General features: G+C 42.9%; 2 protein-coding genes across 2 annotated transcripts; both read left to right on the top strand.

The window, feature by feature from the left end:
* The first annotated feature begins 854 nt into the window (after positions 1-854).
* Positions 855-14,254, top strand: LOC130550500 (dermatan-sulfate epimerase-like protein). Its single transcript, XM_057327981.1, is given in 4 exon segments — positions 855-1,052; positions 1,194-1,386; positions 1,483-1,644; positions 11,611-14,254. Coding segments are annotated over 4 exon segments (2,772 nt in total). The 3' UTR covers positions 13,830-14,254.
* Positions 14,255-14,463: 209 nt separating this feature from the next.
* On the top strand, positions 14,464-20,705 carry LOC130550501 (dermatan-sulfate epimerase-like protein). The gene is given in 1 exon segment (XM_057327982.1): positions 14,464-20,705. A coding segment is annotated over 1 exon segment (3,660 nt). The 5' UTR covers positions 14,464-14,485; the 3' UTR covers positions 18,146-20,705.
* The last annotated feature ends 1,236 nt before the right edge of the window (positions 20,706-21,941 follow it).

The raw sequence follows: 21,941 nt of genomic DNA, 5'->3' as shown, positions 1-21,941 counted from the left end.
TCTCGCTGTCACACCACCCCGGTCGTGACAGCAACCGTGACAACAAATGTTCCGTCAAATGAATGTTGTGAAAAGTATGTAGAACATTGTTATTTGAACATTAAAAAAAGGTGGATGGCTTGATTGTTTCCTCTGTGTATAGGATGATATGTGAGTGATATGAATATATGTAATTGCAAATACATAGATGTCAAGGTTTTATCATTTGCATGTGGATGAATTAGTAGTAGGGTTTAAGTTGATCAAATTATTTAATAAAATGTTTACTGTAATAAATGTTGCTAAAATAGCATGAAATCAATATACATGAATGTTGTTTTTTTATTTATTTCTCAATTTGAACGATATTTTAAATTAACATTAGGATGCCAATTTGGTCTTTGAATGAAATTTCATTTTCATGTTGTGGTTAAAGAATCGAGGTAAGTGAAGAATTTTTATATTTTTGCATTTAAAATTTGTCGTAATATGCTGTTTGAGTAGGCTATGCTTTTAGCATATTTAACTATGCATACCTTATAAGAGTTGTTTTTGTCAAGGTAAATTAAACGTCTTTTTATATGGTAATGCACATTTAGGAAGTTCTGAATAAATACTACAACCCAAGGTTTTTAACAGCATAGTTTTATTTTTAGATCATTATGTGCCTACTCAAATTTTATAAGCATAATAAGATTTGTATTAAAGTCACATGGCATCTTATTGTGTAATTGATTCACGTTTATGTGAGATATTATAGTTTGCCACATGGTCATTTGTGTCTGAACTAGTGAATTATCTGTGTTGTAAATGTACATACTATAGTTGTTCAATATTTGTACATCTACATGCAGTAATACTATTTAAATTAACAGATGCCGCGACCCAAGAAGAGGTCTGCTATTGCCAAGAGGGTAAATGCAGAGCGTAAAGCTAAAAAAGAGGCTGCACTGCTTCCTCTTAAAACAAGTCAAGCAGAGGTTCGGTCGCCGCCTCTGGAAGAAAAAGGCACAGGGGACATTGCTTCCCCTTTAGCAAAGAACATCGCACCCTCAAATCCAGGGAATGTGCAGGTTCTTTTGGCAGGGGTTCCGCCACTTCCCCTAAAACAAAAGTATGAAAAGATTCAAACAAACCTGAAACTAAACCTACTTCCTAATACATCTAATGAAAAGGCTTTGGATGTTTTAACTGCACGTTCAAAATTTCCACAGAAATTGCTTCTGAAAGGTTCCTTTCATCAAGCCGATGCCCGCTTTGGAAATTCACGCAACAGACAATGCGGTGCCATAAGTTTGACAGCAGTGTTGATGAGCAAGATAAAGAACGTGCTGACCTGGATGACACAAGATCTCGAAGATGTCTTGGTGGAAGCAACGCACCTTTATGAAGCTTTGACACATTACGGTAACGTAAATGACCAGGAATTCATGGGTAGGCATTACATTGCAGTCCACGAATTGCCAAGGACACATGTGTTGGGTGATACTGTATTTTACATAGAGTACGCAGAGTCTCTCACCAGAATTGTTAACGTTAGCCAGTACGACAACGCCTTGAACGATGTGGCCATGCCACTTAATTTTGCTCTACAGCAAGCTCAACTAAGTGCTGACGGTTGTCTTTTAACTATTTGTGCCAACACGTGTGCCATCATTAAGGAGGGTTCGTGGTATGCCTTTGTAGATTCTCATGCTCACAAAACTGCGACGAGTTGTGGTGTTTATCACAGCACCGTAAAATCTTTGTACGACTACATTTGTGACCTCTCACACTTGTTTGATTTAGATGATGCGAATTTCGAGATAACTTCTGTTACGATTGATGCGGGTACTAGTTTGTGATCTGATAGAAGTAGCAGGCACCAGGGGAAGTGCAGAGAGATTGGTCACAAATTTGCAAATCGAAAATGAAGTGGTAAATGATGTAATTATTACTGGCATTTCAGTTATGGATGTTTTTTTTTCTCCTTTGACCCTTAAAGTCAGCAAGATTTATGTGCACTTGTGCTTATGACCAATGATAACGTCTTGGTTACCGATGTAACCTAAGTTCCCTGATGGAGGGAACGAGACGTTGTGTCGAGCCGACAGATGGGGTTCGTCCTTGAGAACCAATCGCTTCCGACTACTTAGAAAAGGCCAATGAAATTGGCGAAAGAAATTAGCATACCAGACTCCGCCCCCGGATATCCGGGTATAAAAGGGAGACGGCGTGCCTCATTCATTCACCTTTGTTCTGGAGAGCCTGAGACCTCTCACGACTGCTGCAGTGGGCAGCACGTGTTGTGGCAAGAAGGACACAACGTCTCGTTCCCTCCATCAGGGAACTGAGGTTACATCCGTAACCAAGAAGTTCCCTTTCTGTCGGTCTCTCGACGTAGTGTCGAGCCGACAGATGGGGTTCCTATGGAAAACGCCACAACACTGTGCCCTGTCACAATCTCTAGCGAAGCGATGGTGACTGGCCTGGGCGTGTCAGCCGTGAGCGCTACCGCGAAATTGTAACCTACCAGTGGGTAGGTAGGGGGTCCCAGAGCTTTTCTTGAAAGGTGGGAAGGCCCCTACCTTCGGCCTCACAGGCGGCGACCTTGTTTCTCTAACAGTGAGAAGCCGCCCGGTACCGTAAGGCCACTGGGTAAGCGCTGCTTCCCCAAATGGGGGATGCGCTACAGAGACCACTTCCTACCGTAGGGAGGAGTTTAGTGGATATACCAACATGGTCTCACAGTTAGGGAAGAACTCATGGGAGGAATGTGAGGACTCAAGGAGTTAACCGCAAGGTGGAGGTCCACCTAGTGAAGGTCATGGGGTACCAAGGTGGGAACCAATCATGAGGATACATCAGACGGAACCGCTCTGCTGGGGGGTTACAACGTCCTGTAGCACTAGGTCCGGTTAGAGCTATGTTGTGGATAACTCAGTTGGTACCTGGCCTAAGGGGCAGGGCTGCTCTGCCCAGCCCGCCCGCAGGAGGTGATTGCTTAGTGATGAATGGAGTGCCTGTTGTTCACCCAGTGGGGGAAGAAGGGAGGCTAATTTAGTACGCTGACCCACCTAAAAGAAAGGGGTGAAGGTACTGTCATAGGCGTACACCCTACAGACCGCCAGTCTTGCCTGATGCCCTGCAAGACTCGAGCTGATACCTGTTTTACGCGGAGGATGTAGGACCTCGCTAAGGTGATGGGTGTAGCCCAACCCGCAGCTCTGCAGATGTCTGCCAGAGAGGCGCCTCGAGCCAGTGCCCACGAGGAGGCTATACTTTGTGTGGAGAGAGCTCTCACCTAGTGGGCACGGACGATCTTAGGACAGGTACGTCGTAGTGAAGGCGTCCATGATCCAGTGCGCCAATATCTGTTTGAGACAGCCCTCCCCTTCTGCTGATCTCCAAAACAGACAAAGAGCTGCTCAGAGCTCCTGCGGCTCTGTGTGCGGTCCAAGTAGAGGCGCAATGCGCGTACTGGACACAACATGGATGGGGTTGGATCCTCCTCCCCGGTGGGGAGCGCCTGTAAGTTCACCATCTGGTGTCTAGGGGGAGTGGTGGGAACTTTGGGCACGTAGCCGGGCCGGGGTCTCAGGGTAGCATGAGAATCACCGAGCCCGAGTTCTAGGCAATCTGTGGACACAGAGAATGCTTGTAGGTCCGCTACCCTCTTGAGCGCCATCCGGAGAGCTGTCTTCATCGTGAGGTGAGAAAGAGCGGCATCTCCGAGGGGCTCCAGGACCGCATCAAGGTCGCAAGAGGGTACGGAGCACGGGTGAGGCGGTGGCCTTCCCGCGCCCCTTAGGAACCAAATGATCAGGTTGTGCTGTCCTAGAGACTTACCAGCAACTGGGTCGTCATAAGCGGCAATAGCGGCTACATACATGTTCAATGTGGAACAGGAGAGATTACTCTCGAGTCTCTGGAAGGACAGCACGTTCCCGATCGAGCAACTCCACGGGTCTTCTCTTCGAGAAGAGCACCAGGACGAGAAGAGGCGAGAAGAGAAGAGATGCCTTGTGGCCAGGGCCCTAGCCTGAGTGATGGTCTTAACAGCCGCAGGGGGTAGGCCACTCAGGATCTCCTCGTCCCGTCCAGGGGCCAGACATGGAGGTTCCAGAGGTCTGGCCTGGGATGCCATAATGTGCCCTTCCCCTGGGAAAACAGGTCCTTCGTCAGGGGAATCGGCCAGGGGGGAGCTGTCGTCAAGAGCATTAGCTCCGAGAACCAAGTCCGGTTGGGCCAGTATGGCACAACTAGTACACCTGATGCTCCTCTTCCCTGACCTTGCACAGGGTCTTTGCAATGAGGCTCACTGGGGGGAAGGTGTACTTCCGCTTGTCCCACGGCCAGCTGTGCGCTGGAGCATCCATGCCGAGGGGGGCCTCGGACGGGAAGTACCCTAGCAGGCAATGGGTGGTGTCCAGGGAGGCGAACAGGTCTACCTGAGCCTGCCTGAATTGTACCCAATGAGCTGGACTGAACGGGGGTGGAGTCGCCACTCTCCGCGAGGCGTCAACTGATGAGAGAGCGCATCGGCTGTCTGGTTCAGGTCGCCTTGGATATGTGTGGCTAGCAGGGATCTGCTCACCTGCGGACTCCACAGGAGGAGGCGTCAGGTGAGTCGTGAAAGCTGCCGTGAGCGAACGCCACCCTGGCCGGTGATATATGCTACGGCAGTTGTGCTGGCCGACCTGACCAGCACGTGCTTGTCCTGCACGAGAGGTTGTAGCCCCTTCAGTGCGGGTAGCACATCCAACAACTCTAGGCAGTTGATATGCCTGCGCAGGCGGGGGCCCGTCCATCGCCCCGACACTGCGTGCCCGTTGCACACGGCACCCCAACCCTGCAGGGAGGTGCTTCGTGACCTGTCGGAGAGGAACCCCCATCCGTAGAAAGATCATTGAAGACCAAGGGCTAAGGGTGCATCGGCAGAGAGGCGTAATCACCATTCGCCTGCTGCCGATGTGCCACGCTCTCCAGGGAACTCGACTCTGTAGCCAGTGTTGGAGCGTTCTCGTGTGCATCAACCCGAGGGGTATCACCAGGTACCACCTCTGAAATTGTTTCAGGAGGCCCGTTGACTGCTTGAAATATTCCAGGCAGTTCAACACTGACTAAGCGCGTTCTGTAGTCAGTCGCGCTGTAATGGAGACAGAGTCGAGTTCCATACCAAGAAAGAGGATGCTCTGCACAGGGGAGAGCTTGCTCTTTTCTCGGTTGACCTGTGGTCCCAATCGATCTACGTGCCGAAGAACTAGGTCCTTGTGTGTACATAACAGATCTCGTGAGTGTGTCAAAATGAGCCAGTCGTTGAGATAGTTTAGTACCCGCACACCTCTCTCCCTGAGGGGAGTGAGGGCGGCTTCCACGATCTTCGTGAAGACTCGTGGGGACAGGGACAGACCGAAAGGGGAGGTCTCTGTCCTAATATGCCCGACCCTCAAAAGCGAACCGTAGGAACGGGCGATGACGAGGAAGAATCGAGACATGAAAGTAAGCGTCCTTCAGGTCGATTGCCATGAACCAATCTTGACATCTGATAGATGCCAGGATGCACTTCTGCGTGAGCATCCTGAACGGCAGCTTGAGTAGGTGCCTGTTCAAGGTACGCAGATCTAGCAACCCCCTTCTTGGGGACGATGAAGTACGGGCTGTAAAACCCGTTGAACATCTCGGCTAGAGGGACGAGCAAAATCGCTTCTTCTCCAGAGGGGTGGCGACCTCGGCCCGAAGCACGGGAGCATCTTTGCCTCTGACTGAGGTTTGAGAGGATGCCCCAAAACTTGGGCGGGCATCTGGGGAGTTGGACCGCGTAGCCGAGAGACCTCGTGTCCGTCCCGCCCCTCGATGAGTGTGTTGCACCCATGAGAACAGCGGGACATGCCACGCTGGAGAAATTTGCTCTTTTAGAGAATAAACTCGAACACTTCTTGAACCGCCGAGACGCCCAGGGGAGGTCGCCGCAGGAAAGCACAGTCCGCTGCACCACGTCGTAGAACCAGCAGTCTTGTAGTTGCTATTTGTAGCAAAGTCTGTTGATCATGAGAGAAGGCTCCGAAGAACAAAAGATGAATGAATGAGGCACGCCGTCTCCCCTTTATACCCGGATATCCGGGGGCGGAGTCCGGCATGCAAATTTCATTTGCCAATTTCATTGGCCTTTTCTAAAGAAGTCGAAAGCGATAGGTTCTCAAGGACGAACCCCATCTGTCGGCTCGACACAACGTTGAGAGACCGACAGAAAGAGATCTTACAAAATCAGCTTGGGATCAAATAATAATTTCCTTCACTGCATAGGCCTACACAACACTGGTAAAATACACTAGTATAACCATGAAGTTTATATATTTTAATATTGGGTTAATTACTGGGGTTTAGCTGACAGTAAATTAACCCTGCTTTCTTAAACATGTACAAAAACTCTCAATGAACAACATGTTTTCCAGACTCCTGACTTCTTTTTTACACTGGAGAGTTTTTTTTTCCCAGTTACCCATGTGGTTAGTTACAAAGAATTGTTCTGAGAACATTTCATTAAGCACATATTTAAACACAATGTCTAATGTGTGCTCTCTACAGAATGTGCTGTGCATGTGCTCAGTCAGACTATTCATGTATAGCCCAGAAACTGATACACCTAAATTTATAGTCATATTTAAACTTGAAGGAAAAATGGTGATTCACATCCGCTCCGGGCTGTGAGTCGCGGAGCTTTGCCACACAATTTTACCTCTGGGCAGCAAAAAAAAACCCTGCCGTGTGTCATGGCTCTGCTTCATTTAGTCATGTTTTTCTTGGTCCTGTAGCAGAGCCATGACAAAGCTTTTGGTTATGTGTGGAGAGAAACATATTATTGTCCTTTTGACAATAATATACATTCTCTCCAGTGTCTCGTCATTGGCCCCGCTCCTCTCGTTTCCTTGTTATCTTTCCCTGAGTGTTTTATTACCCACACCTGCCCCGTGTCGTTATCCCTCGTTTGTCGTGCCTATATATTCCCTCTTGTTTCTTTGTCCTGTGCTTGTGGATTGTACTGTGTTCTACGTATGTACCTTGTTGCTGTGGATTACTCCCCGTTCGTCTTAGTAAGTGTTAGTTCTTGTCTAGTTTGTATTTAGCCCAGTGTCAGTTAATCTACGTCCTGTTGTTTGTTTCATTGTTTGGTGACCTTTCGTTTTCCCCATCAAGGGTGTTTTGTTTTGTACTTTTGTTTATTGTTTAAAATAAATATATATCTTGTTAACCCCTTCACGTTTGCCTGCATCTGGGTTCTTCCACCTCGCTGCCACAACCCCCGGTCGTGGCAGACCTTGACACCGTGTTAATATTATTTGATTAATATTTCCAACATAAACTTTTCTCTAAAATGCGTTGGGTTGCACAGAAGAACGCCCAGTCAAACATCCGCCTTAAACAGCAGTTTAATGTTAGAGATCTGTACGGCAGCGGAGGACTAATATTCTGTCCAACAAACTGAGGAGGAGGAGCTGATGACGTCAGGGATGATATTTGGTTGACCAATCAGCGGAAGGCGTTCCTTCCCGCCGACATGTGGAAAGAGTATTCAAGCCGTGTATCTGTTTTCTAATCATGAACATAAAAATGAAAAAACAAGCCGAATTCTCATTTTTTTAATCTGTTTTTCCTGTTTTTCCCATTTCTGTTTGTTCAGTTTCAAATAGAAAATCAAACTAACAAGTCGTACACGAACCTAGAACCCAATTACATTCAGATGACACTATTTTTGTACTCATTCCCACAGAACATGCATACACATGACCAGTGTTTCAAGAGAAATAAAGAAATTAAACAACACTCACTCCCGATGTGTCCCGCTGGTCCGGGAACACACACGAAGGCCTTATGAACAACTTTCTCCCATCTTGATTTAACAAAATAACATTAATACTGGTACTACAGGTTAAACACACAAACTGTTCGAATTTTACACTGATGTTATCACATTGAATCACTCACGCTCTTCAAAAGCATCCTTTCTTTACCACACGAACACTGTTCGAGTCGCCGCTGCTCACCAGAAGAACACAAGACAGAGACAGCTCAGTATCGCCTCTTAAAGGGACAGCATTACATTTCTACCAGCGACTAAAAAGGATCAGATAACCCACACCCTTTCTTTGGGATCAATTAGTTTAGGGGTTTTTATCCATTAACTTTGTGACACGGTTACATAGGTATACTTCTTTAGCATATTCTGTGTAAGAGTCTGTGTAAGTAAACATTTTGCAATGTATGTAAAAGCACTCTGGATTTTCAAATAATGAAGGCTAAATATTGGCAAAGTAAGGCAGTTAGATCAACATTATTTCAATATTAAATTCGTTATTGGAGAAGAAACACCACCAAATACATCTCTTACCTTTTGAGATTCCAAAGACAACCATGACCGTATTCTAACTTAGCCTATAGATTACATTTACAACAATAAAGCCATTCTCATATACATATTTTCAGTTTCTATTGTCAGTTCTGACTTATAATGACGGTGACGATTTTGGCTATATTCTTTTACACAGCCTCTGTCTAGGTAACCATGTGCATATTTACAGACGAAATGTGTTCATGTTTATATGTTCAAACAATCGATAACAGTGACAAGTTGTTGGAAACGCTGTTTTGTACTGTTTTGTACTCATTTCATTCAGGAGTCACCTGTCGAATGTGCTGCTTCTTCCTGCCGCTCACTGAGACGATCCCTGCGCAGGGAAAGAGAGACCTTGCGCTCGCGGGACAGCACTGGCAACATTTTCCCCCTGAATGAAAGCTAAGGTTTATTGGAAAGAGATTTGTCACTTTGTGCTTCTCCTGAACAAAAGCTGCTAAAGGGCTCGTAAAAGTTACTAAATCAAGAGACAGACTTGTGTACGTTAGAAACACTGTTTTGTGTACGGGCCAGAGAGGCACACGGCAGAATGAATATAACATTGTTATGTGAAATTTTCTCCCCTTGCTTGGGCCCCAAGCGCGCATGGGCCCCTGGGCCTGTGCCCATTGGATAATCCGGCTCTGATTCTACCTTGATGCTACATCGGTTTGTTATCTGGGACACAGTACCACAAAAATATTGCAGGAATATTATTAAATTGTAAAACAAATCCTGTGATAAAGCGTTCTAAAGAACAACACAATATGACACAATTATGACACCAGCATGGTACTTTTGATGCTTTATAATATGCAATACTACATGACATTTTTGTAAGGGAGCGTTTTATCATCTGACGTTTTTGACCTTCTGGCCTTCCATAGAGATTTGTAAGCACTGCTCTCCACTACTTTGATGTCATACGCCGATCGGTCACAGCGCTGCGTGTACTCCAACACAAGTGTGTGTGGGAGGAGAAAGGGAGAGAGAGGCCCTGTCCCAAATGGCGCACTTCATGTGGACTTGCGGTCTCGTGGACTTAAATTGCACGTTCTCGCCAAGTCTACGAGTCTGTAGAGTGTCCCATTTGTCTTTCTAGCGCTCATAAGTCTACTCGCGAGCGCCTCCTTTGTGCCCTCGACACGGTCTTCGGCGAAGCCCGCATTGACGCAGACTCCACTGAAGTCCCCTACCCAGGAATCCTTGCGAACGCCCAATCACAGAACGGATGGGAGGAGTGTCGTGGATGTCAGACATATACGTAAACATATCTCTTTGTTGATTTTTAAGACATTTTATAAGTTTATTAATATAACTGACAAAATGGTCTTGGTTTTGGATTGTAATATTCTTAAAATTCTTATTCTACTTGGAAAATACCATATACATAATTTTTGTCAATTGTACCAAATGTAGATTGTTTTCCACAGATATAAAGAATTAGTTGATTCTTTAATATTATTACGCAACAATAGCAAAGCTGTTAAGACATCTCGGCTACTGGATGAAATTCTTAATGTTTTAGATGTATAATTGATGTGTTTTTTTTTTTTTTTGGTTATTGGCATTGTGCAATTTTGTACTATTACATATTGTAATTTACCCTATTGATAAAAAAATATATATACGTCAACATGACGGATACATTTTTAAATGTATGTTTTGATAAAATTCTATTTTTTTAATTAGTTACTTATTCGTATTATTGCTTATTTATTTTCTATTAAGCCAGCTATTCAAGAATAATTTTTTTAATGCAGTGCATTTTCTTACTTAAGGTAATAAGCCATGTTTTGTTGTAGATTTATATCTAGTTGTCTCTGGACTCTGTAAAGCTGAACAACACAGATTCTGTATTATAGAGACATATTAAATAACAACCTATATGCATATTAAGAACCCATTACGCACATTAAGTATAGTGTATACAAACAAATACATAAGCAGTTGCATTTACGTCACGACAAATGAATGCATTACAAACATAAGTATCTATTGTATAATGCTCGGGTGGCATATCAACATATGAAATACAGAACAACAAAAACCGGCAGCTCCTGTCCCAGTTCTCCCAAATAACAACAATGGGACAACAAGTGGCCGACTTCACGCGGCGCTGCGCAGACTGATCAGCGAATGACAACAAAGTACCGTGAGAGAGATTAAAAAGCACCGCTTGCTCTTTCCGGCGTGATGTCCTCAAGTCTGTCCCAAAATGCACTCCCATGTACCCTTGTGGACTCGTGCCTAGTGCCCTATAGGTCTGCACTTCCTGACGTCACCAAGTGTAGACTCAGAGGAGGTCCACAAGACCGGATTGTGTCAATTGGGACAGGGCCAGAGAGACAGCACGCGCCCTCTACAGCCAGTGGTCGCTATGGTAACGTCAGTGTCATTGACGGAGCCGCAGACAAGCGACAGGACAGCTAAGTGCGACGAACATCGGATGCCGCGAACACTCGCTTACCATGAGTGTCATATTTGAGGATTATTACACGAACGCTGAAATCTCCGCTTTTAAGGATATTCTTTATGTTCTCTACATATGTCTGCAATCCAAATAATTGTTAAAGACGCACCCGGAGATGGACATTATTGATGTGAAATGCGATTTTGTCGGTGTAATGTTGGATATGCTGATGCATAATGATTTCGATGTTGATGTTTGTCATGATCAGAGGAGACAGTGAGCATGCGTTTTTTTGATGGGCATCACATAAGATACACTTCAAATAGAAACCACATCGCCCGAAACGCCAATTTAAGGATTACAAATGATTTGATGCTGAATTTTCTTTTTTTCTCTTGAACGGATTACTGATCCAAACCTTATATGACAATTTTTTTGTGGAGTAACAGGATTGTAAACGTTTCGTTTGATTAAAGGACATGCAAGCATTTACAGAGTTTATTTTTATTGAAAACATCCTGACAATTTGTTAATATCACATTAATATAAAATTTTGGAAACCAAAGAAGCAAAGTATATATATATATATATATATACAGTATATATATATATATATATATATATACTGTATATTATAGTATATATATATATATATATATATATATACGTAGTTTATAGATATATTTTATATAAAATAGGCACCATTTGTATGTTTTCCTTTGAATGAGGAGATCAGCCAGTGGAATGTTAATAGCCACCAAAAATACAATAAGGAAAAGAGAAAAAATGTTGTGTATAGTGGCTTGGAGGTTCGTATGGTGCCCAATTTTTTTTGCATCTTTTTTAGCAGCGGGAGCTGCTTTCTCTGGAATATTTAATGCTTTTAGTGACTTTGAGCAGTTCCAGTTCACCCGGAGCCATGCACCAGAGCTAGGAAAAGCCACTCTTCACCCTAACTTGTACTTTAGCCAAGATGATGTACCGCTGTTGAGACAAAGGTCAACCACAAGTCATAACCACGTTTTTAAAGTCATCCGGGCAGCAGTGTTGACTATGCTCTCCTCAAGGCCGCTTTACATGCCTCCAGCAAAGCACAGCGAGTTCACAAACAATTGGAATGAGATTTATGGCAACAACCTCCCACCTCTGGCTCTCTACTGTTTGCTGTATCCTGAAGACACTGCTACCTTACAATTTCTGTTTAAGTTTATGGACAGAATGTCAGAATATCCAGACTGGAAAGTAACCAGTGAACCTAATGAAGAAGTGCCGACAGCTCATTCACTCAGCGGATTTGCTACTGCTTTTGACTTCATCTACTCGTTTCTGGATGAACAACGCCGGGAGCTCTATTTGAAGAGAATACGTTCTGAAACCGAAGAACTCTACACGATGTCAGAGTACAGGGGATGGGGGAAACACTTTTTACAAAATCATCAAACCACCAATATTGTAGCTATTTTGACGGGTGCAATAGTTCTGGGTGCACATGACACAAAGTCGATGACTTGGAAACAGGTGTCTGTAAATTACATGGAAAAGACAATGTTTTTGTTGAACCATGTTGTTGATGGCTCTTTGGACGAGGGAGTGGCATTTGGTAGTTACACAGCAAAATCTATCACACAGTATGTTTTTCTAGCCCAGCGCCACTTCAACATAGACAACACAAAGAACAACTGGCTTCGAAATCATTTCTGGTTTTATTATGCCACTTTGCTGCCAGGCTTTCAGAGAACGGTTGGCATAGGGGACTCAAACTACAACTGGTTCTATGGACCAGAGAGCCAATTAGTTTTTTTAGATTCTTTTGTGATTAAGAATGGGTCAGGAAACTGGCTAGCACAGCAGATAAGGAAGCATAGACCCAAAGATGGTCCTTTAGGTCAGTCCTTTGCCCAGCGCTGGGCAACCCTTCATACAGAGTTTATCTGGTATAATGCCGGACTTATACCACAGCCCCCTGTTGGGAACAGTCAGGCTAAGATGCACATATTCTCAGACTGGGGTGTGGTGACTTACGGGGCCGGTTTACCTATGGTTCAAGGGAATACCTTTGTCTCGTTTAAATCTGGAAAGCTGGGTGGTCGGGCAGTATTTGACATCGTCCATACCAAAGCTTACTCGTGGGTGGATGGCTGGAATAGCTTTAACCCTGGTCATGAGCATCCGGACCAAAACTCATTTACTTTTGCTCCTAATGGACAAGTATTTGTTTCTGAGGCTTTATATGGCCCCAAATAAAGCTACTTAAACAACGTGTTGGTGTTCAGCCCCTCTCCAACAAGCCAATGTAATGCTCCTTGGGAAGGGCAGCTTGGGGAGTGTGCTAAGTGGCTGCGATGGACTGACAAAGGTGTCGGAGACTGTGCAGGAGAGGTAATCACTGCCTCCGCACACAGAGACACTATGTTTGTGAGTGGGGAGGCGGTAGCGGCATATTCCACAGCTATGAAATTAAGGAGTGTGTACCGAGCACTGGTTCTTCTGAACTCACAGACTCTTCTGGTAGTCGACCATGTTGAGAAAAGGGAGGACTCACCAGTGAACATTGTCAGTGCATTTTTTCACAACCTGGACATTGACTTTAAATATGTCCCCCATAGGTTTAAAGACATATATAATGGGGCATTGATGGATGTCTGGGATGCTCACTACAAAATGTTTTGGTTCGATGATCAGGGCTACAGCCCCAATACACAGATACAGGAGGTAGAGCAGGCGGCGGAGTTCAAAAAGAGATGGACACAGTTTATCAACGTCACCTTTCCTTTCACAGGTTCAGTTGTTAGAATGGCTTATGTAATGCATGGGCCTTACATTAAGGTTTCCAACTGCAGGGTCATTGAAAACAGTAAGAATGGAATCAAACTTTCCATCATCATAAACAATACTGAGAAAATAGTCTCTATAGTAACCAATCACAAAGACATTGGGGCCCGTTCAGGCTATCTGGGATTTGGGGGCTATGCTAAGATCGAAGACCAACATCACACTATCCGTTTTGGCTTGGGGGCGCATCTTGTCAAAAAACAGACAACGCTACACAATCATCTGTTTGACTAAGGATTTATGGTAAATGTTTTAGCCGGGGTAATACTGTTTGTGGCCATTGTAATTCTGACCCTGCAGCGCAAAATGTATGTTTGCTTTAGTAGACTGTTGCGCTACGCTCTGCTCTCTGTGTTGCTGCTGTGGACCAGCGAGCTGCTGTTTGTGTCAAACAGCTGTGACCAGCTCCTGTGTCGGGTGAAGTGGCGAGGATCCACCACTGACCCTAAACTCGGCAAGCAAATGAACCTCCTTCTACCCACCGTAGTGATAACAACCCTACCTGGCTCTGGATCAGACATACTGAAGCAGCTTTTTTACAACAATACAGACTTTGTCTACTTAAGCATTCCTACAGAACACTTGGATATACCAGAAACAGAGTTTGAATTTGACTCTTTAGTAGATGCTTGTGAATGGACTCGGTCAGAAGCCGAGCATGGGCGTTTNTATACACAACATTTTTTCTCTTTTCCTTATTGTATTTTTGGTGGCTATTAACATTCCACTGGCTGATCTCCTCATTCAAAGGAAAACATACAAATGGTGCCTATTTTATATAAAATATATCTATAAACTACGTATATATATATATATATATATATATATATATACGTAGTTTATAGATATATTTTATATAAAATAGGCACCATTTGTATGTTTTCCTTTGAATGAGGAGATTAGCCAGTGGAATGTTAATAGCCACCAAAAATACAATAAGGAAAAGAGAAAAAATGTTGTGTATAGTGGCTTGGAGGTTCGTATGGTGCCCAATTTTTTTTGCATCTTTTTTAGCAGCGGGAGCTGCTTTCTCTGGAATATTTAATGCTTTTAGTGACTTTGAGCAGTTCCAGTTCACCCGGAGCCATGCACCAGAGCTAGGAAAAGCCACTCTTCACCCTAACTTGTACTTTAGCCAAGATGATGTACCGCTGTTGAGACAAAGGTCAACCACAAGTCATAACCACGTTTTTAAAGTCATCCGGGCAGCAGTGTTGACTATGCTCTCCTCAAGGCCGCTTTACATGCCTCCAGCAAAGCACAGCGAGTTCACAAACAATTGGAATGAGATTTATGGCAACAACCTCCCACCTCTGGCTCTCTACTGTTTGCTGTATCCTGAAGACACTGCTACCTTACAATTTCTGTTTAAGTTTATGGACAGAATGTCAGAATATCCAGACTGGAAAGTAACCAGTGCACCTAATGAAGAAGTGCCGACAGCTCATTCACTCAGCGGATTTGCTACTGCTTTTGACTTCATCTACTCGTTTCTGGATGAACAACGCCGGGAGCTCTATTTGAAGAGAATACGTTCTGAAACCGAAGAACTCTACACGATGTCAGAGTACAGGGGATGGGGGAAACACTTTTTACAAAATCATCAAACCACCAATATTGTAGCTATTTTGACGGGTGCAATAGTTCTGGGTGCACATGACACAAAGTCGATGACTTGGAAACAGGTGTCTGTAAATTACATGGAAAAGACAATGTTTTTGTTGAACCATGTTGTTGATGGCTCTTTGGACGAGGGAGTGGCATTTGGTAGTTACACAGCAAAATCTATCACACAGTATGTTTTTCTAGCCCAGCGCCACTTCAACATAGACAACACAAAGAACAACTGGCTTCGAAATCATTTCTGGTTTTATTATGCCACTTTGCTGCCAGGCTTTCAGAGAACGGTTGGCATAGGGGACTCAAACTACAACTGGTTCTATGGACCAGAGAGCCAATTAGTTTTTTTAGATTCTTTTGTGATTAAGAATGGGTCAGGAAACTGGCTAGCACAGCAGATAAGGAAGCATAGACCCAAAGATGGTCCTTTAGGTCAGTCCTTTGCCCAGCGCTGGGCAACCCTTCATACAGAGTTTATCTGGTATAATGCCGGACTTATACCACAGCCCCCTGTTGGGAACAGTCAGGCTAAGATGCACATATTCTCAGACTGGGGTGTGGTGACTTACGGGGCCGGTTTACCTATGGTTCAAGGGAATACCTTTGTCTCGTTTAAATCTGGAAAGCTGGGTGGTCGGGCAGTATTTGACATCGTCCATACCAAAGCTTACTCGTGGGTGGATGGCTGGAATAGCTTTAACCCTGGTCATGAGCATCCGGACCAAAACTCATTTACTTTTGCTCCTAATGGACAAGTATTTGTTTCTGAGGCTTTATATGGCCCCAAATACAGCTACTTAAACAACGTGTTGGTGTTCAGCCCCTCTCCAACAAGCCAATGTAATGCTCCTTGGGAAGGGCAGCTTGGGGAGTGTGCTAAGTGGCTGCGATGGACTGACAAAGGTGTCGGAGACTGTGCAGGAGAGGTAATCACTGCCTCCGCACACAGAGACACTATGTTTGTGAGTGGGGAGGCGGTAGCGGCATATTCCACAGCTATGAAATTAAGGAGTGTGTACCGAGCACTGGTTCTTCTGAACTCACAGACTCTTCTGGTAGTCGACCATGTTGAGAAAAGGGAGGACTCACCAGTGAACAATGTCAGTGCATTTTTTCACAACCTGGACATTGACTTTAAATATGTCCCCCATAGGTTTAAAGACATATATAATGGGGCATTGATGGATGTCTGGGATGCTCACTACAAAATGTTTTGGTTCGATGATCAGGGCTACAGCCCCAATACACAGATACAGGAGGTAGAGCAGGCGGCGGAGTTCAAAAAGAGATGGACACAGTTTATCAACGTCACCTTTCCTTTCACAGGTTCAGTTGTTAGAATGGCTTATGTAATGCATGGGCCTTACATTAAGGTTTCCAACTGCAGGGTCATTGAAAACAGTAAGAATGGAATCAAACTTTCCATCATCATAAACAATACTGAGAAAATAGTCTCTATAGTAACCAATCACAAAGACATTGGGGCCCGTTCAGGCTATCTGGGATTTGGGGGCTATGCTAAGATCGAAGACCAACATCACACTATCCGTTTTGGCTTGGGGGCGCATCTTGTCAAAAAACAGACAACGCTACACAATCATCTGTTTGACTAAGGATTTATGGTAAATGTTTTAGCCGGGGTAATACTGTTTGTGGCCATTGTAATTCTGACCCTGCAGCGCAAAATGTATGTTTGCTTTAGTAGACTGTTGCGCTACGCTCTGCTCTCTGTGTTGCTGCTGTGGACCAGCGAGCTGCTGTTTGTGTCAAACAGCTGTGACCAGCTCCTGTGTCGGGTGAAGTGGCGAGGATCCACCACTGACCCTAAACTCGGCAAGCAAATGAACCTCCTTCTACCCACCGTAGTGATAACAACCCTACCTGGCTCTGGATCAGACATACTGAAGCAGCTTTTTTACAACAATACAGACTTTGTCTACTTAAGCATTCCTACAGAACACTTGGATATACCAGAAACAGAGTTTGAATTTGACTCTTTAGTAGATGCTTGTGAATGGACTCGGTCAGAAGCCGAGCATGGGCGTTTTAAAATGATTCAGGCCTGGCTACATTCACTGGTCCACAACACCCACGTATTCTTGCAAAATATTCCACTCTATGAAAGCAGCCATATCAAACAGACCCCGAGAGTTAATCTCCCTCACAAGAGGAAAAGGCTGAGAAGAAGAGAGTCAGTGGCTGAAATAAAAGGACGTGCGCGAGCTGCTTTGGACAGAGACATTGAGTATGTGAGAGAGCTGAGGAAACACACGGCAGAACACCCAAATGCCTGTGTTGTTCTGAATCTGTGCAGTGGCAGTTGGGCTCTTAAACTGCCCTTTGTCCAAGAAGTTGTTGGCACTTCTCTTAGGGCCATCCATATCATCAGGGACCCTCGAGCATGGATCTACATGATGCTATATAACAGCAAACCTAGCCTCTATGCCCTTAAAAACATCCAACAGCACCTAGCTCTTATGTTTCAACAAGACATGCTTGGAGACAAATGTACAAAGTTTGCGGCTGAATTTAGGATGCTGTGGCGCCTCACATCGCGTTCAGAGACCAATCCTGTATTGTTGCTGGCCCATCTGTGGCTTGCTCACACCACTGCTGTTCTAAGAGTTACAGCGACCTTACCTGAGGATTCCTATCTCCAAGTCAGGTTTGAGGATGTTGTAAATTATCCGCAAGACACAGCTCAGAAAATACACTCCTTCTTAGGGATCCCTGTGTCACCCTCAGCTTTAAACCAGCTTGAGTTCACCACATCCACAAACTTGTATAACTTAATGTATGAGGGCGAAATATCACCAGACAAAATTAACATATGGAGTAAAAATTTGCCAAGGAGAGATATTAGACTCATTGAGGACACATGTGGGTTCCTGATGAAACAACTTGGGTATCAAAGATTCCCTGATGATTAGCTGCAGGCCAGCTGTTGTTGTGGGTTTAAAAAAGTTTTTTTGTGTTGAATGTAGAATTGATTTGAATTGCAAATTAGGGTAATTACAAATTATAGGCAAATTACAGTACGATTGTTAGAGCTGCACAATTAATCGTCAAACACCCACACGATCCGCGTGCTGCCGTTATAGCAGAGAAAGCAGTTTTGAACGCAGACAAATCAGAGTGCGCGCTTATAGCTATCATTACGGCAATATCAGGTCAATGAAAGAGTGTGCTGCACTTATTACTGTTATTTACTATAATAGAGAAGCTGCACTATCAGAGTGCTTTCATCAAGTTGACCAGCAAGTTTTGAGGAAACAGCATAACAAAATGTCATGTTTTCATCTTATTTTTACTGTTTATAGGTTAGAATAGGCATGTTCTATCGATTGTATCTTTCTTTAAAGAGATCTCCAAGCAATCTGTATATGAAACATAATGACAAGGTTATTTGCATATAATGACATTAGCAAATTGATAAATCTTTCTTTCTCTCAGACCTCTAATTGAAAATGTCACCTTATCAATTTGTTCTTCTGTAGCAAAATTTAATAAATATACATGTAACTTTAATGCACTAATTCTGTTTAGGAGGTTTAACTTTTGCAGTTGAAGTATTATGAAAATTATGAAAATTAGCATGGTTTTAATGTAGCTACGGTATTGGTTGTAAAATTACAGTAAGCACTAATGTACCATTTTCTCATTATAGTAACTATAGTGGTACAACCATAAATAATTTTCAAGCAAAGACCTAAAAAAGAGAAAGAAAAAGATATTCATCTCACAGGGACCTTAATATTTTGTCAGAACCTCTAGTATATTACATTATTTTTAGCTGTCAGAATAGTAGGAGAATCGTGATGTCTATTTGAGACAAAAGAATTGTGATTTTTAATTTATCCAGAATCGTGCAGCTCTAATGGTTGTATTTGTTAACAACTAATTAATGCATCGAGTAACATGAACTAACCATGTAGATTTCTCAGCTTTTATTTATGTTAGTGTTTGTTCATTTCAATGTTAACTAATACATTTATAAAAAAAATTAAAATATGACAATTTAGTTAATGCACTATGAACTAACATGAACAATTGAATTGAGATAAACCAACATAAACAAGAATGAATAAATGCTGAAAAACTATATTGCTCATTGTTCGTTCATGTTAGTTAATGCATTTACTAAAGAATTAGCCAAATTATATCAAAATGCCTTCAAGAATGCTTTGCCTTTTCTTTCTTTAATGTCTTATGTGTCCATTTTGTCTTGTTTTCCTCTGTTATTTCTTTCCAACAAAGCCCTCACAAGCACTCTTTTTTTAGTGGTGCACCGAAATGAAAATTCAGGATGCACTTGGCCGAAAACCGTAACCGAAAATGACTTTTAAAAAACTTATAAAAATAGTTTTTATATAATTGTATTAATTACACACACTAAAACCACAAAAAAATTAAAAGAACATATTTTAAAATAGTACTAAACATATTATTTTTCCTTGGTCATTTCAACAATCAACTATAAAAAAAATTACCAATCATCTAAACATTGTAGTTTTACAATTATTATATGCATAACAGTAGTCAAGTTGCAGTCAAACTCAGCAGCTCTTGCTAATGCAAGAACTTTATATATGGTGCACAATCATTTTAACGAGAACAACAGGCAGACCACAGAGGGGCAGTGTGTCTGTTCATGTAAACAGGCTTAAAAGGAGCTTCAGTGATAACAACACCTGCCGGATGACAGTTCTCATGTAATACATCATCAGTTACTGAAAGATCGTTCCGCTGATCATGTATATTTGAAGAGTGTTATGTTTAAAGCTGATTGGCTTTAAAACGTGCACAAGTCAATGCATCACACAGAGCTTGCGGGTCATTTTCTGTCAGCTGGTTTTGAGCTTTTATTGATATTTGTATTTGTTTTAGCCTTTGTTATGGCGCACTTACATGATCATCCTTTTATAACAGACAGAGTGAAAGCGAGCACTGAAGGGAGAAGAGGGGGTGCTAGATATTTCAGCTTTTATTTCTGCCTATTTTTTTTCTTCAAAAATGCATTCAGTTGTGTAAAATATAATTGGATTTTACAGCATTAAAATGAAAAACATGCACTATATCTGTCTATATATATTAAAAGTGACAGTTCACCCAAAAATGAAAATTCTGTCATTTACCCTCGTTTCAAACCTGTATGACTTTCTAATCCTCTGTAGAACACAAAAGATATTTTGAAGAATGGTGAAAACCGAGCAACGGTGGTAAGCTTTATCTTGCATTGGTTTTGTGTCTATACAATAGAAGTCAATGGGTACTGCCTTTGTTCGGAGTAAATGATGACAAAATTAAAATGTTTGGGTGAACTATCCTTTTAATAAGCGATTGACACATCAAGGTTCTTTATATGAAAATTGTCATGTGTTCTTTATTTAGTCCCTATTATGAATTTATGATGTTGATGTTGTATGATAGGAGAACAAAATGCATTGTTTATTGTTGTCTGATATTTAAAAAATTAAACATTTTTGTCTACACGCCCATAGTGAAGTGTATCTTGTACAAGAAGTTTATTGTGACATGAAAAAAACAACTGTATTCATATACCCTACACTGTTAGCCCTTACCAGGCATTTCTACAGTAATGGCAACACTGTTGCCAGCCAGATACTATAAGTGAACTCAACTCAACTTTATTTATATAGCGCTTTTTACAATTTTCATTGTTACAAAGCAGCTGTACATGAGACATATTGACCATAAGCAAAACAATTAAAGTTATACCTGTAAAAACAAGAAAAAGGTGAAAACACAGAAGACAGCCATACACACACACACACGCACACACACACGCACGCACGCACGCACGCACACACACACACACACACACACACACACACACACACACACACACACACACACACACACACGCACACACACACACACACACACACACACACACACACACACGCACACACACACACACACCACACACACACACACACACACACACACACACACACACACACACACACACACACACACACACACACACACACACACACACACACACACACACACACACACACACACACACACACACACACACACACACACACACACACACACACACACACACAGACAAGCACGTACACAGACAGACAGACACACATGCACAGTGAAAGCACACATTTAAGATAAAGGAGATAGAAACACAGGTCAAATATTAAACAGACTATAAATTCCTATATGCAATATTAATTAAGTAAAACTTTAAAATTCTAAAGCAGCCCACCTGGCCAGGCAAATAGTGCAAAGCAGCATGCAAATGGTGGCGAGGAACCCAAAACTCCAATCGAGGAAAAAACCTCAGGAGAACCCAGGCCCAAACAGGGGATTCCAGTTCCCCTCTGGCAAAAGCTGCTGCCTCTGCACAACCTCGACAGTGCTTGCACAACAAGGCTAAATAAAAATAAATAAACTTACTAATAAGGTAAATTATAGATTTAAGATTAATAACCTAATAGCATTTTAAATTTTGAAGTGAAGACGTGTCAAGTCACCACGTCCTTCTTTATCCAGCTCTATCATCTCAGCTCTTGTCAGGTCGCCGCTTCCCATTCTCCGCTCTACCATCAAGTCTGGGCATGAACTGCATCCTGCTCGCTGTGGTAACCTTGGAACAATGAGACAAGACTGGCTGACAGTAGAGTACTGTTCTGCACTCTTTGATGCAACAAGTACATCAGTTGTGTTCCTGGGTCCGGTTGA

This window comes from Triplophysa rosa, unplaced genomic scaffold, assembly GCF_024868665.1.
Source record: "Triplophysa rosa unplaced genomic scaffold, Trosa_1v2 scaffold34_ERROPOS112264, whole genome shotgun sequence".
Classification (NCBI taxonomy): Eukaryota; Metazoa; Chordata; class Actinopteri; order Cypriniformes; family Nemacheilidae; genus Triplophysa; species Triplophysa rosa.
The sequence above is the reverse complement of the archived record's forward strand: the minus strand, read 5'-3'. Positions and strand labels throughout refer to the sequence as shown.